This window comes from Protopterus annectens, chromosome 2.part1, assembly GCF_019279795.1.
Source record: "Protopterus annectens isolate FY-2018-M chromosome 2.part1, PAN1.0, whole genome shotgun sequence".
In the NCBI taxonomy this organism is placed as follows: domain Eukaryota; kingdom Metazoa; phylum Chordata; order Ceratodontiformes; family Protopteridae; genus Protopterus; species Protopterus annectens.
In genome coordinates, this window is record NC_056729.1 from 1,367,165,794 (window position 1) to 1,367,182,947 (window position 17,154).

The 17,154-nt window shown below is 43.3% G+C and overlaps 1 protein-coding gene across 2 annotated transcripts in view; it reads right to left on the reverse strand.

Annotated features, from left to right (window-relative positions):
* Nucleotides 1-17,154, reverse strand: part of TBC1D14 (TBC1 domain family member 14) — a 773,921-nt gene that overhangs the window by 482,462 nt on the left and 274,305 nt on the right. For both annotated transcript variants that reach the window (XM_044062828.1, XM_044062829.1), the window contains one exon: nt 16,598-16,704. In XM_044062828.1, coding sequence (XP_043918763.1) covers nt 16,598-16,704 — 107 coding nt within the window. The remainder of the gene's footprint in view (nt 1-16,597; nt 16,705-17,154) is intronic.

A 17,154-nucleotide genomic window follows, 5' to 3' on the forward strand; every position in this document is an offset into this window, starting at 1 on the left:
AATATGTCCTGGCTTTCTGCCCGAATTAGACAATCACCCAGGTATGGGTATATTTGAATATTTCTTTGCCTGCAAAATGCAATGACTGGAGCTAGGCACTTTGGCTTATCTACTGTGCCCAGGGTGTTCACAAAGGGCAGTGCAGAGAACTGATAGTGCATGTAGCCTGCTGTGAAGCGTAGGTATCTTCTGCAAGATTCCCTGATTGGGATGTGCAGGTATGCTTCTTTTAAATCTAGTGTTGCCAACCAGGCATCTTTGCCTAGCATAGGAAGCAACTGGTGAAGAGTCAGCATCTTGAATTTTGTAATCACCAAAAAGGTGTTTAGAGTCTGCAAGTCCAGGATAGGATGCCATGAATGGTCTTTTCTGGGCACCAGGAAAAGTCTTTAGTAGAAACCTTGCCCCTTTTCCTCTTCTGGTACCAATTGAATAGCCCCCATGCTTAAGAGAGAAAGTACCAGCTTTTGGGCCTCTGCCCACTGATATCGGGGTAGATCTGGCCACCCGCTTGGTGTTGGCAATGTGTGGAAGTGAAATCTGTATCCCTGGGACACTATTTAAAACCCATTTGTCCTGAATAATGAGTTCCCAGTTCTTTCCGTGAAGAGCAATCCTTCCCCCCAAAGGGACAGTCAGTTGATAAGTGCTTGGGAGTTTTAAAACGAAGTCATTGAGACAGTTTACCATAGGGGAGTTTCATTACTCCCAGATTTGGAAGTGGAGCCCCCCCCCCCACTGTTTAGTCCTGTCCATACCCTGGGACTGCAGCCTGGGAGCTCTGCTGGATCTGGGTTTGGACTGAAGGTTTGGAAGAGGCAGGAAAGGACCAATTCTTGGAAGGCTAATGCCTACTAAATCTTGGAGGTTGTACTTGAAAAAAATCTTCAACAGTTTGCACAGATTTAGCTTTTTCTTCCATCTTAAGAACTTCTGCCTCATTGCCAAACTGGCGGTCCTGGTTTAAGGGATCATCCAGTAATTTTGCTTTAACATGATCTGGCAGGGATTGCTCCTTAAACCAAGCATGCCTTCCAAGTACAGACCCAGTTACAGCAACCCTGCAAGAAGCCTCTAGAGAATCAAAACCACATTGCAAAGTATGTTTTCCAACTTGTTCAGCTGAATGCAGTAAATCCTGTAAATCCTTATTTTCAGCACTCTCAGAAATAATTTTCTGTTTAAAAAAAAAAAAAAAAAAAAAAAAAGAGGCCTGACCATGCGATCTAGGCATCAGTTTTCAAGGCATGGTTTGAGATTTAGGCCTTGAAGAAGATGGCGTTAGTTTAATATGCAAGTCCGTAGGCCTGAATACACTCAGAAGCCAGTGCCCACACAGCGGCTCCAGACCCATCCAACGTAGAGACATCCACAGGTTCCACAGCTGAAGCATCTCATGGCATACCAAACTCCGAATGGGTCTCAGTAGAGGCCTGCGAATCAGACATAGCAGGTATCAGGGGCTGCGAAAGCACCTCATTGAGTACCGGCGAACTGGTGACTGGCTTAGAAGCACAGTCGGCAGCTTTAGACCTAGGCAGCCTGTCTTTATCTTTGCGTTTCTTTCAGAATGTCGGTAGCCAGATAGCTGACCAAAGACGCATCAGGATAATTGAACTGAGCACCAAAATATTTAGAAGCGTAAATATACTGACTGACAGTTCGTAGTTTAAATAAAGCACAAAACAGACAGTGAGGTACGTCGTGGTCAGGACCTAGGCAAGGAATACAGTACGAATGAAAATCTTTGAGGTATTTTCTTTCCACAAGTAAAACAATTTACTTTTACTGACATCTGTTAAGAGCAAGAAAAATTTCCCCAACGGGGTACTTCGCTTTTAGTTGAAGACTTCGGTTCTGAAACCGAAAACTAAAATTTCAGGAGTCTGCCGACCAGCACTTGCAAACTGCTTCGGGCACCGCACGGCAAGAAAGACTGATGTAATGGCATCGGTTGCATGTTTTATACCCCTGATGTCATGGAAGAAGAGACCGCAACTGACGCAGGACCCAAGACTTTGCTAATCAGGCCGACTGAGGGCTACAGCAAGCAGATAACCCAAATGTGATGACTGCAACAGTGAAAAGTACAGTTTTGTACCTACCATAAATGTAGATGTCCGATAGATATGCAACTGCAGTCATAACATATGGGTTGTCCTGCCTCAGGCAGCCCTCGGTTGGCCGGATTCCAAAGTCTGGGTCCAACGTCGGCTGATGTCGCATTTCTCTCCGACGTCAGAGCGGCTGGAGTATATAAGCATCAGCCGACGCCATTTTCTTCAGTGTTTCTTGCCCCAGATGCCAGGTGCCCTCCAAGGAAGGCTGTAATCAAATTGGAAGACAAAAACAGGATTCCAGACAAATAAGTAAGCAATAAACAGATACACCATAACAGATATCCCCAGCTAAGAGAAACAGGGATAGGAGTGGACCCAAGGCATAGAGGGTATGGAGGGAGGAAAATCCGACTGCAGTTGCATATCTATCGGACATCTACATTTATGGTAGGTACAAAACTGTACTATGTCCTTCAAGAATGCAACTGCAGTCATAACTATATGGGTAGAATACCATAGCTTAGCTGGGGAGGAGGTATGCTCTAGGAAAGAGATGGTGTGGCAATCAAACCCTGCAGGACTGCTGAAGCAAAGCCTGCTCTGGATCTGGAGTATAGAGGGAGATTGTAGTGTTTGGAGAATGTATGCACGGAGCTCCATGTAGCAGCTTCTAGAATGTCCTTTGTAGGCACCCCTCTTAAGAATGCTGTAGAGGTGGCTGTAGCTCTGGTGGAGTGTGGTCTGACATTGGCTGGAACATTCTTCCCATGGAAGGAATAACAAAATCTGATGCAATGTCCAATCCATTTTGAAATAGTCTGTTTTGAAATTGCTTTTCCTTGTACTCCAGGGCGTAAGCTACAAAAAGTTGATCAGACTTCCTACTGGTCTTGGTTCTGTCCAGGTAGTAGCGAAGTTGTCTGTGAATGTCCAAGGTATGTAACAGTCTTTCCCCTTTGTTCTCAGGATTGGGGAAGAAAGCAGGCAGATGAATAGCTTGATTTAAAGAAACCCTAGATACCACCTTTGGCATAAAAGTAGGGTTGGTTCTTAAGGAGACCCTGTCTCTGTGCAAGATTATGAACGGTGGTATTGCCATTAGGGCCTGTAGTTCCGAAACCCTTCTTGCTGAGGTAATTGCCAACAGGAAAGCTGTCTTCCATGAGAGAAATTGTAAGTCCACTGAAGCTGCTGGCTCAAACGGAAGTAGAGTCAGTTTTTCTAGGACAAAGTTGAGGTCCCAAGCTGGCAATGGAGCCTTTCTTGGTGGCTTAATGTTCTTGATTCCCCTGAGGAATTGCCTTAGCAAAGGATGTGAGAACACAGGCGGATCGGTATTATATCTAGCTGAAGCATGTATCTTTATGGAAGAATATGAGAGTCCATTCTGTAGCATATCTGCCAAGTATTCCAGGATGAGTGGGATGTTCAATAATGATGCATCATGTCCCTTGCTGGTATTCCAAATGCTGAATCTCTTCCATTTTGCTAAGTAAACCTTTCTGGTGGATGGTCTTCGAGCTTCTGTTAATATCCGCTGAACTTCCTTGGAGAGAGATAGATTGAGGTTATTCATGGGATCTCCCAGGCTGTTAGCTGCAGTGTCTGAAGATTTGGATGCACTGTTTTGAAGTTGTGTTGAGTCAAAAGTAGGGGCCATTGTGGAAGGGCCCACTTCTTGTTGCGACATATGCTCCGTAGTAGTGGGTACCAGTGTTGTCTTGGCCAGTCTGGAGCTATTAGGATCCCCTTGGGTCTCTCTGCTTTGATCTTTAGTAATACTGTGGTCATCAGTGGCAGAGGTGGGAATGCATAGATTTTTAGGAAGTTCCAATTGAATGAAAGAGCATCTATTTTCCAAGCTTGTGGATGGTATATCCTTGAACAGAATTTTTGTAGATGGTGGATGAGGTGAGAGGCAAATAGGTCTACTTCTGGCCTGCCCCATGTCGAGGAGAGTTGTGTGAAGATCTTCGGATGTAACCTCCACTCGTGTGGATCTATGAAATTCCTGCTTAGGCTGTCCGCCAGCACATTGTCTTTGCCTGGAACAAACTGGGATTGTAACTGTTTAGGCTCAGTGATTTTTCCCCAAAGATTCATTGTCAGTCTGCAAAGGGGGTAAGAATGGGTGCCCCCTTGCTTGTTTATATACCACATCACAGTGGTGTTGTCTGTCCATATCAATAAATGGCCTTGCTGAAGCTGTTGTCGAAAGGCCTCGATGGCATGCATTACTGCCAGCATTTCCTTTTGGTTTATATGCAGATGTGTTTCCTTTGGAGACCATTGTCCTTGTATACATCTGCCTTCCATGTGCGCCCCCCCATCCAAGGTCTGAGGCGTCTGTGGTCATGGTCTGTGTTATCTGAGGTTTTTTGAATGACATACCTGTGTTTGCCTGGCTTACTGAGGCCCACCATAGGAATTCCTTTTGTAGGCATGGAATGAGTGGTATGGTTGCCTCTAAGTTGTTGCTGTGCTGAGACCATAGGCTTTTTAGGTACCATTGAAGCTTTCTCATGTGTAGTCTTGCTAATGGAACCAGGAGAATGCAGGATGCCATGTAACCCAGGGCCTGTAGGAATCTCCTTGCAGTCATCTGGGTGAGTTTTGCCAAACCTTTGAAATAATGAGTTAACTTCTCTTGCTTGTCTTCTGTCAGGTAAGCCATTTGAGAGGCTTTGTCTAGATTGGCTCCTAAGAAGGTTATTTGCTGGGATGGTTGAAGTCTTTACTTTTGAAAGTTGACTGTGTATCCCAGAGCCTGAAGTAATTGTATAACATATTTCAAGTTTTTTGTCAACATCAATTTGTCGTCCGCTTGTATGAGGCAGTCGTTCAGGTACGGGTAAATTTGGATCCCCTGGAGCCTGCAATGAGCAATTACTGAAGCCAGGCATTTTGTGAATACTCTGTGCGCAGTAGATAAGCCAAATGGCAATGCTGAGAATTGAGAATGCTCTGGCCCTGCAAGAAATCTGAGGTATCTTCTGCAGCTGTGTCTGATAGGGACATGCAGGTATGCCTCCTTGAGGTCCAGAGTAATCAGCCAAGACCCCTTGCCCAGCATGGGAAGGAGTTGCTGTAGAGTCAGCATTTTGAACTTTGGTACTATGAGAAGTGTTTAATGCGGACAAATCCAGTATTGGCCTCCATTGAGTTTTTCTTGGAACAAGGAACAGTTGAGTAGAATCCCTGGCCTTGTTCTTGCTGTGGAACTCTTTCTATTGCTTTGATCTGAGTAAGCAGAGAAATTTGCTTGATAGCCTCTGCCCTCTGGTTTTGTGGTAGGTTTGGCATGCCTTGTTTTCTTGGTAAGGTATGAAAATGGAACCTGTAGCCCTGATCTATAATGTCCAAAATCCATTTGTCCTTTGTCAATCTGTGCCAATTGTCTGAAAACAGAGATAATTTTCCGCCCAAGGGAGCTTCTATTTGTTCCTTGGTCAGCGGACGTAGAGGAAAGTCATTGAGATTGTGCCTGTGGGGCAGGGGAGACTCCCATGTCACTTCTTTGGTTTGCTGGCTGCCATTGTCGTCCCCTGTAAGGACATCTGTATTGTCCTCTTCCTCGGCCACGCCTGTTTTTACCCCTTTGAAATTTTTCAGGATTAGGAAAGTACCAGTTTTTCGAAGGCCAATTCCTGCTGAATCTGGGGGGCTGAACCTGGAGGAAATCTTTGACCGTCTGAACTGATTTTGCTTTTTCCTCGATGGACTTTAACACATCTTTAGCATTAGCACCAAAAAGCTTGTTCTTTTCCAAGGGTGCATCCAGAAGTTTTGCCTTAACATGATCTGGTAGAGGTTGTTCTTTTAACCATGCATGTCTACGAATGACTGCCCCTGTCATAGCTGCCCTACATGAAGCTTCCAATGCATCATATCCACACTGCAGAAAGTGATTGCTGACTTGCTGAGAATTATGTACAGCTTCCTGCAAAGACTTCCTGTCTAAAGGATCAGGAGAGGCCAAAGTTTTCTGTAAATCCTCTAACAGGTAATCCTGATATTGTAACATATGAAAGAGGCAATTCAGAGCTCTCATGGATAAAGTAGTGGAAGTGTAGATCTTTTTCCCCCATCTCTCTAATGACCTAGCTTCCCTGTTGGAAGGTAAGGGATTTTTAGAGGTGGAAGCTGAAACACCTTTAGGTCCCTGAGAAATAGTTTCTAAATCAACAGCATGGGCCCTGAATAAATGGGAATGTGTTTCTGGGACCCTGTAATATCCGTCTGGCTTGGTTGGAGCAGGAGGAAGAGAATCAGGGGCAACACTGGAGTCAGAATATAGATCATCCAAAACAAGCACAGGAGGAATAGCCAAGGGCCTGTGCTGGGGCTTAAGGAAGGTTCGAAGGCGCTTTCTGGAATCAGAATATTCCTGGCCTTGCCACTTGAAATGTTCCCTCATGGTATGCAGAACTTCCCCAAAAGAAATATCCTCAGGAGGGGAGGCCGAGGGGATGGAATCCTCTGCATCAGAGTCCTCATAGGTCTGGAAGAGCTCTTCCTGGCCATCGGAGTGGACAGAGTCCTCAGAATCTTCATCTGAAGGGATAGGGTCAGAGGGTTCAACCCGGGGCCTCTTATCAGAAGGAGGCTGGGATCCTCTCTCAGGATGGGCCTGTGAACCTCTAATCATGGAAATTAAGTCTGCGGCCATAGTCATGATTTGTGTCTCAGGAGTAGGCTGAGGTAAGGCTTTAGCAGCAAGGTGCTTGGTCTTGCTGGCTGCCTTAGCACGAGTGTAGGCCTTAATAGATATGGCCATAGGAGGCCTAGCAGCTCCACGTGACCTTATCTACAGCAATGGTCTCGGGCATTTCCTCTGTTTCAGTATCCGGAGGAAAATCTAACTGGCGGAGTGGTATCTGGTATCGGAGTCGTCGGTAATGCGGTGTCTTCGGTTCGGAGCAGTGGAAAAACCGTCTCAGGGGGAACCGGAGCACTCGCGGTAGGTTTTGGCGTGGAGTCGGTGGTAGATGCGGGCAGAGGAGGTCGGTCCCGGTCTTTGCGTTTCTTGGGAGTTTGCGATGTCGGAAGTTCCGACGGCATTGTATAAGCAAATTTTTCGCCCAAAAAGTCTTCAGCGAACTCCGCCCGGCGCCTGAGTGCGCTTATTGAAGCGAGCACAGGCGACACAGGCCGAGACGTCGTGGTCTGGGCTAAGGCAAGGAAGACAGTAAGAGTGGAAATCCTTATGAGGTATTGGTTTACCACAAGACAGACCATTGTTAACTTTTTCAGTAATTTCTGACATCGGCTGAGGCAAGAAAGGTCCCCAACGGGGTACTTAGCTTTTTTGATGACTTCGGATTCGTAGAATACAGGAGCTGACCGACCAGCACTTGTGAACTGCTTCTGCTTCGGGCACCGCGCGGCAAGAAAGACTGAAGAAAATGGCGTCGGCTGATGCTTATATACTCCAGCCGCTCTGACGTCGGACAGAAATGCGACATCAGCTGACGTCGGACCCAGACTTTGGAATCCGGCCGACCGAGGGCTGCCTGAGGCAGGACAACCCATATGTTATGACTGCAGTTGCATTCTTGAAGGACATCACGAAGAACATCAGAGAACACACCTGGAACGGAGATATTTAGAAAAAGGGTAGGAGCAAACTATGCAGGAAAAATACAGAATTGTGGGAACAATACATACAAGGGAGGAATGAGGCCTAAAAGGCAGCAGGACATAAATGAGCTATGTAATGTTTGAGTGAGAAAGACTGGATACACAAGTGATGTGTAAAGTTTGCAACTGGGAGTGCTTCAGTATGGTTTGTGATGTAAAATGCTTGCAACTAGGATTTTGTTGGTGTGGCTTGTTTTCATTTATATAAATGTATGATTGTCTACTTAGTAAGTGAAGGTTTAATGAAGATGTTTCCTGTTTAAAAAAGTGGGAATTGAATAATGTAATATTGCTTAGGTTGTATGATATACAGTAATATATGTGAAGTATAATGTTAATCTAGTTTGATTACTTTTACATTAATGTAAATTTGCATATGTCACAAGTGATAATTCAATAAAGGTGTTTGAAAGAAACAGTAATGTAGAGGATAGGTGATTATATCAGTGTTTTACCCATTTTAAAGTCAGGTGACAAAACGTAATAAGAGAGACACCAAGTAGCTACTCAAATGAGCTGATAACTGCAGAAATCAGAAGGTAATGTGAAGGAAACTGGGTAAACATGAGGCTTCAAGAACCACCAGTTAAATACCGTTGGAAGACAGCATACGAAGAAAAATTATGGCTGTATAAAATCTTACTATAACAGTAGATGCCCTTTTCACTGATACAGTATTCTTTATAATAGGGATCTCCTGACAAGGGTAGCCCTCAAGTTGTAATGGTTACTCCATAAGTCTCACACATGCTTCCCATGCACAGCGTAGTGCATACAGGTGACATCCTGGCATACAAATCTCAGAAGTGAAAAGCTCCGGGAGGAATGACAGTCCAAGGATGCAAACACATCCAGAAGGAAAAAGGAACAGGGGGAGGATGGAGGGAGATAATACTGCAACAGTGAAAAGACATTATTGCTCTGGAAGATTTTACACAACTGTACTATGTCCCCTCCATATCACTGCTGCAGTATTTAGAATAGGGAAAGTACAATAGCTCAGGAAGTTGGGAAGAGGATGGGCCACACAGCCCTCCAGGAAACCATGGAAAATGGCCCTGGCAAAACCAGCTCTGGCCCTAGAAATCACATCCAACTTGTAGTGCTTGGTGAAGTTAGTATTCCAGGTTGCTGCCTCAATAATAGAATTAGTATCTACAAGTTGAGAAGAGGAAGGGCCACACAGCCCTCCAGGAAACCATGGAAAATGGTCCTGGCAAAACCAGCTCTGGCCCTAGAAATCACATCCAACTTGTAGTGCTTGGTGAAGTTAGTATTCTAGGTTGCTGCCTCAATAATAGAATTAGTATCCAAACCCTTGAAAAAAAAAGCTTCAGAAGCCACAGCCCTAGTAGAATAAGCCTCGACAGGAGGAAGGCTCTTCACATGAAAAGAATAGCAAAAAGAAATAGTTTGCTTGGAAACAGCCAAACCTAAAGACTTGGGATGAAAACAAAAAAGCTGTTGAGATTCATGAAAAGTTTGTCTTATCCAAATATCAGAGTTGTCTTAACAAATCCAAGGTGTGCAAAACCTTCTCACTAGCATATTGCGGAAAAGGGAAAAAGTGGGCAAATGAATAGATCAAGAGCCAACTCATTAACCACCTTGGGCATAAAAGGAGGATTAGTATGAAAGGACACCCTGTTCTTATGAAAAAGAGAAAGCTATAAGGGCTTGCAACTCAGACACCTGTCTGGCAGGAGTAAGGGCCAAAAGAAGAGCGGTCTTCCAAGAACGATGCTATAAGAAAGCAAGCTCAAAAGGAGCCCGAGAAAATTTTTTCTAAAACAAAATAAAGGTCTCAGGAAGGAGGGATAGATTCCTGGGAGGCCTAATGTGAAGGACACAAACTGTTCAGCCTTAAATCTAGAGGCTAAAGGGGGAGGTCAAAGGCATACAAGCAGAGATAACCAATAGGCTGTCCTTAAAATCTGTCAACCCAGCAATGAGCATTGTCACCCAAATAAGAGAACACCAAAGGAACATCCACAGTAAGTCTGTGACAATGGAAAAATGGTCTCCGCTGTCCTTCTCGACCTATCCAAGGCAACTGACACTATATCCCATACAAACCTTATCACCTTTCTAACCTAAATCTCTTCCAAGACTCTTTCATGGTTCAAAAGTTCTTTGACAGATCCCAAGCTGTGAAATGGCAAACTGGTACCTCAAAACTTCCTACCTACCCCTACCGGAGTGCCCCAGGGTTCTATACTCAGACCAGTGCTCTTTAATGTATTCATCAATGATTTTCACTCTGCAATTCCAACACACAAATAGCGCAATATGCAGACGACTCCACTTCAGTCTGTCCTTAGCCTTCCCAAGCTCTAGACCAAAACCCAATTGGCCTTCACAACTACAGAGAACTGGATGCTTCAAAACAAGCTCTCCCTTAATGCCAATAAATCCAAAATCATTCTTTTCTCCTCCACAAAAGCCCTCCCCCCTCTTGACAAGCAATCTTTCAAGATAACCAGCCATATCCACTCCTCTATAGAGGTTAATTTTGCCAAACTTCTTGCGGTTACCATTGATGAACACCTGAAATTCAATACACATGTTCAACTAAATATTAAAAAACCCATCAAGCTCGGCATGCTATATAGAAAAGCTCACTTTCTCTCTACAGCTACAAGACAAACCCTCACCTCCACCTATTTACGATCATCTCTATTGTATGGTGCTCCACTTCTAACCAACCTCTCAGCTTCCATCTCCTCAAAACTAGAATTCTGCTACAACAAAATCGCCAAATTTGCTACTAAATCTACTCACTCCACCCACCATTGCACCTCTCTCCGCAGTCTTAAGTGGCTAGAACTTCCTAATCATCTTGACTACCTTCAACTTACTACAGCCCACAAACTAATCTTTAAAACCACTGCATGCCCTGCTCTAATATCTTGCCTTTCTACACACTGCTCAGACCCCCAAGATCAGCCCACCAAAATCTACTTTCAATACACAAACCTAAATGACCCCCTGGCCAGTTTCTCCTAGCTTATTCAATAGCAAAAAAAAATGGAACTTTCTCCCTCCCCTGCTAAGAATCACTACAAACTCTGAACACTTCAAATCTCTACTCCATTCCCACCTCTCCCAAAATTGGAAATGTAATTGTATTCTTCCTACCTAAAGTCCACTAATGTCACCTAGACATTATGACCTTCAAGCACCTCTACATCCTGCTGTTTCCACAGCTCCCCACCCTCCGCTTCTATCATATAACGAATTTCTCCCCTGTATACACTATGTAAATACTGTATATACATTCACATCCCTACTCTCTGTAAATAGCTCTACATGCAAATGGCTCTGACCTTGAACGTAAAATTAATCCTCTAGTTCTTTTCCTCTACCAGTCTTATTTTTTCCACCTCCTCATTCCACTACTTCTCATTTGATTATTTTATGTATTTCATATGTACATGTTTTTTTTTCATTATTCTATGCAAATTGTACAAATGTATAATTCCATGCTTGCTTATTTTAATTAACTGTGCAACTGTTTTTAATATGGAGCCTTTCTCGCCAGGCCTCCACTGAAAACAGGCCCTTTGGGCCCAGTAGACTTCCCGGTTATCAAACTGGAAATAAATAAAATAAAAGTTTATCCTAAACACTGTGCACTAGAGAAGTTAGACTTGAAAATAGGTAACTTCAGTTTTATCTGTCTAAAAAGTTCAGTTTTAGTGGGGAGTCACTATTTTTAAAACAGCAGGATAGACTGAAAGGGGGTGGTCACTTTTGTATTCTGGTACTATGGAATACAGTAGGATGGCCAATAAATTTAAATAGTTGAAGGGGAGTGATTTCACAAAATGGTTTTCTGCTTGCTCACACAAGCCAGTGAAAGTAGAGGAAATGAGAAATATGGTCAAATTAACATAAGAGGCAGGCAACTAGAACGACAATGGTATTTAAGAACAGAATAGTAACAGGGTAGGAGAGTGGGAAAAAAATTTCTGCCCGACTCACAAGAGACAGGTCTCTCTTGAAGTTTTAATATGCAGTTAAAAGCAGACTACAAGTAAAACACAAGGTAAAGAAAAATCACAGTATTCAAAAAAGGCAATAAAGTAATACAAAATACAACAAATAAAAAGCAAACTAACTTTTCCTTCACAGCAAAGTGTAGCAGAGTCTGGGTGAGCCTTTCCTGGTAAAGCCATCATCAACAAGATAGTTGGAGATGGCTGCTAACTGGACTTCATAGTGGGAAAACTTGCTCCACTCTAAAATCGAGGCAAGGAAATCAAAAACAGCTGTAAGTGGGGGTGGTAAAAAGATCCAATTCTCTGATCAGTCCAAAGAGAACCTTTTCGATTTACTTTGGTAAACTTTTCTGTTAGGTTTATGAGAAGTTACTAGGATTTTAGTAACTGGAGGAAAGCCTGGAATGTCTAGCAATCATTGGAATTGGAGAAATCATGTGGTCAACTTGAGGCCTGAAATATCTGGGTGAACTTTCCTGACAGATGAGACAGGGGGTCTGGACTGGGATCCAGCATCCAAGCAGGACGTACTAAATGAGACCACAGGAAGGGAAAGCACACCTGTTGAGGCCAGAAAGGAGCAACAAGGATTACTCTACTCTTCAACTGAAGTGCTTTCTGAAGAAATTTGGGGACTGGAGATAGGGGAGGATAAGCATAACCAAACCTGGACCAGAGCATCTCAGTGACTTATCCCTGAGGTGAGATAAGGGCAAATAACCTGCTGCACTAGTTCAGGTGAAATGCAAAAAGGTTGCAGCAAGGTTTTCCCCATGTGTGGAAGATAGTCACCGATTGGTTGAGATACCACTCATGAGGCAGGAGGATGGTCCTTGCTCAGTTTGTCCGCTAGAATACTGGATTTCCCCCCGGTATGTGCATTACTAGAAAGTGGATGGATCACCCATTGCCACACACATTTCTTGACAAAAGGGGTAGGATTGGGTTCCCCCCTATTTGTTGATGTACCAAATTACTAACATGTAGTTAGTTTGTATTGCAGTAGTCCCTAGACAGAAAAAGCTCTGAAAGGCCTACAATGCTAGAAGCACCACTCATACATAGGACACAGACATGCAGACTGATCTCTTCAGAAGACCACATGTTTTCAGTCCACCCCAAGTAATGCCCCACCCCCCCAACCTAACTGGGAGGCATCCATGGTCGATGTGGCGCAAGGGGTGGGGGGGGGGATAAATGGATGCCCTTTATCAATCTCCACAAAGTGGTCCCACGAAAGGAGAGAGCTTCTGTACACTTGAGACAATTTTATCAGGTGATTCAAGGGATAACAATGAAAAGACCTTTGCACGGTTAGGGTCCACTGGAGAATTTGCATGCGTAAGAGGGCGGTCGGAATCAGAATTATAGTAGCAGCCACTGACCTTAGTGCCTTGAAGACCAGTCTTGCTGGAGGCACTGGCATGGAAAGAATCTGTTTGACATGTCTGCAATGTGTTCTGAGGCAGAAAGGCTAGACAACTAAGTGAGCCCTTGCAGCATGCAAGATAAACCTCAAGGACGTGTTTTGTAATCGACTGTAGTGTGGCCACTCATGAGGAGAAAGACTTGCGTCTCTGCAGACATGGACCCTGGGGCAGAATTTAAGAATTCCTTTATTAAGTCCCTCAATAAACGGGTGAAATGTGAAAGGTAGTTCGATTGCAAGGCAAATGTTGCTGATGCATAAACCCACTTCCCAAACCTGCCCAAAGCCCTAGACTCCGTTAGGGGGATGGACAGTGGAGCTCTGTTAAGCAAGCTCTCTTCTGGCTGCTGCCACAACCACCATAGCATCTACAGAAATCTCTTGTCCAGTATTGTCCATCAGCTGGGGTACTTAACATTTCATCAAGGTGTTTTGGAATAGTTTCCAGAGTCCTGTTCCTTTCATGCCCTGCAGGAGTCAGGAGACGAGATCTACAAGCCCATCCATGGGGGGGGGGGGGTAACCAAAGATGTAGAGGGGCCAAACCTGAAAGCTTGCAAAAAAACAAATTACTCCTGGAAAGGGTTTGGGGAACACCAACCACCTTTTTGGCGAAGGATCTCCAGGATGTCTCCAAATGGGGACATCATCAAGTGAAGATCTACGGGACCCCTCCCCCTCAAAGTCTGTGTATTCAATGAGGGGATTCCTTTTGAGAATCCAGATGCCTCCCTCTTGCACGTTTCTCTTCCTAGGGACCACCTCAGTGGGATGTTCCAGGAAGGTATCTGAAGAGACAGGAAGCTCCCCCAGTGGAACTGCTTGGAAGCTCTTCTAGGCTGGCTGTCCATGAGGTGTAGAATGTGAAGGCTGAGACACAGGATCCAGAAAAGGAGTAGGGTATGGATGCTAAGAAGAGAGAGTCGACACTACTCTTGGTTGAGAGAATACCCTTCTCCACCACCTCAAAGACAGAAGGGCTCAGAAAGGCCAAGGACAATCCCACCAGAGCTGAGGCTCATGGAGCAAACAATCCCTGGAGCTCCAACACCCTGCTCTGAGGGAGAAGTCAGAGCAGAGCTATCATGGGCAGAGGCTCCAAGAGGAAGCGACATTTTGAAAACTTTGGAGTCAAAGCCTGCCCCCTCAGAACCAATGCAGACACTTTGTTGGAGCATGACTGACCTTGTAGCCAATGTCAGAACCAATTGGGTCAGGGAAGCAGTTGAGGTCATGGTTGGAATAACCTTGAGGTCATGGTTGGAATAACCTTCAGATCAGATGTTTCAACTCCCAAGGCATTTGGATCCAAGGACTCCGAAACATGTGGTCAGAGCTAAGGAGTAATTACTAGTAGGAAGGAAGGTTAGCGGCTCAGATCCTGTGGGAGACAGAGCTGGCAAAACCCCCATCTGGATCTGTGTTCCCAGGAACTTGCTAATCATCCTATTCACCTCCAATTTGGAAAGAGTACGAGAAGACCTAAATGAAGAGAATGTAATAGGTGGCATTGAGGACATGTTGGGTGTTTCTCACAAGAACAGGAACCTCAGTCTTGGAAACATTGGCTTTGGAGAGAATCAGGGAGTATGGAGTAGAGGGGATGGAGCAGTAGATTGTGACAGATCCAAAGTTTTAGGAGGTTCTACAGTAGTTGCATGAGAAGTCCAGGAAGGAGAGCACTTACAGTGATCCCATGGCTCCTTTGATTTCTGAGAAGGGGTTTGAGCCTCTGAAGGACTCTAGGAAGAAGCCGAAACAGGAAGAAGGCTTTACAGAATGAACTTTTTTCTCCTATCACTAATTGCTATTGCTTTGAAGGCCGCACAAACAGTACCCAGATGTGCTGGACCTAAACAATAAATGTACTTCCTGTGGGCATCAGAATTGGAGACCTTTTATTTCCCCAAACATCTTTATTAAATTTACACAAATGACAAAGGCAATCTTACACTTAGTTTACATCACAGACACCATTGAAACAATTATAGTTGTAAACATTATATACTTATAAACCATCCAGTCATTGTCAGTTAAGCACTATACAAAGGCTCATTCAAATCCTGCCTCAAACTTTCTTCGTGTTCTGCATACATTGTTCCCATAATTCCCATTTTTTCCTATGTAGTTTGCTCCTTCCTTTTTCTAAAGATCCCAATTCCAGTTTTATCTCCGTTACTATAGTCACTAGTTCTAGTAAAGTTGGGCTAGACTTTGATTTACATTTTCTAGTAATTGTTTTTTTTTTTTTTTGGCAGCCACCATAATTAGGACTCCGCAAGGGTTTAGTATGTCTAGGCAATTCCACTTCTATAGCTTAACAAAAAATCAACTCCCCAGTCAGTCCAATATGCTCACCCAGCATTTCCATAATTGGGGATCTTATGCCCACATGAAGTGCACTTCTTAAATCCAGTAGATTTATCAGCCATATCGAAAAAAAGGACGAAGGTCTAACAGAAAAAGAATTAAGACATTTAATCAGAGAGGTTAAGAAATGGTAGAAAACTACCAACAATGGTACCTACAGGAATATTCCTAATGGTATAAAAGGAAAAGGACAAAGGAACAGACTACCAATGATGGTATAAAGAAGTTGAAGAAAATTCAGTAGAGCGATAATGTAAGGATGGTATTAATTAAAAAGGAGAAAAGACGTTCAAAGAATAAAGTAAATAAAAAATAGATTTTCACTCACTCCAAAGCAGCTTGAGAAATCATAATCCCAACTCTCTTGAAAAGTGGCAAACAAGATCCAAGGTATTGTAGTATGCAGGGGAATTCTGGGTAAGGGAGGAGCTAGAGATTCGGATTTTAGACTCTTCAGAAAGTGACAGAGTCCAGAGGTCTGAATTTGAATCCATTCATTCAGGAACAAATGAAAAGGACATCATATGTACAGATTCTGCAGATTTTAGTGGCATAAAGAAGCAGGCAATCTCAATGCAGGTTTATCTTGTACTCAGTGATTACTCTTCCATGGTGGTTACTCAGTAGAATGTGCATTAAAATAGCATGTGCAATCGAACATATTCAAATGGGATTTTCTATTTGCACTGTATAAAGGGTACACCTTTTCTACTTTTACTGCATTTAGGTATCATGAAAACAGTTGCACTAAAGTTGGAACCAATAGCTTAGACAACAGCCAAAATGGGAATTTGATCAATCAGCTTAGACAACAGCCAAAATAGGAATTTGAACAGTGTCCAAAGAGTACAGGCAGGCATTTAACTAACTTCATTAACACTGGACAGTTCTGAACATGCAGTGCTGTTTAAACACAAGGGCAGCCCTGGCGTCATCTCCACACATCTCAAACAAAGCATTACTCAATTTGGTAAAATTCAGTAGACTGTCTGTCTTGATAAACCATGAGGACTTCAAAACTAAAATTATGATGAAAATCCTAAGTCTCCAGACAATTGTGTTTATTTAAAATAAGATTTCAAACCCAAGTTACTTACCATGAGTGATGTTTAACTCATTGCCTATTGCCAAGGTCCATACTTTTCCTCTTACACTTGGAGGAATTCCTAACCACCACAAGTCACGGACTTTACGGGAGTTACACCTGGAAACAGAGAGAATGCAAGTTCAATCTACTTGTGCATTTTTATTTACAAGAAAAGGAAAAGAAGTCTTTTTTTTTTGAAGTAGTGGTGCACTATAAAAAATCTATACTGCATTACTTATTCCTGCCTTCTCTATATGGGTGAAGGCAGACTAATTCAACCACTTATCAAACAGGTACAACTCATTTTACACTTAACATGTTAAATTTTACCCTTGCTACAAATCTTAATAAAAATCCATTTTTTTTTTAATCTTCCAGACTCCCCATTTCCTTTTTACAAAAATAACATTCCTGTATTACTTTCAAATTTACTGTGCGCTCAGTTAGGGAACAATGCATAACAAAGACAATATATCTTACAGACATCCAACTCAGCAAATTATCAACATTTATAGCTTTGGCATTCATGTAAAAAGCATAATGTTTCAGCTCTAAAGGCATAACTTT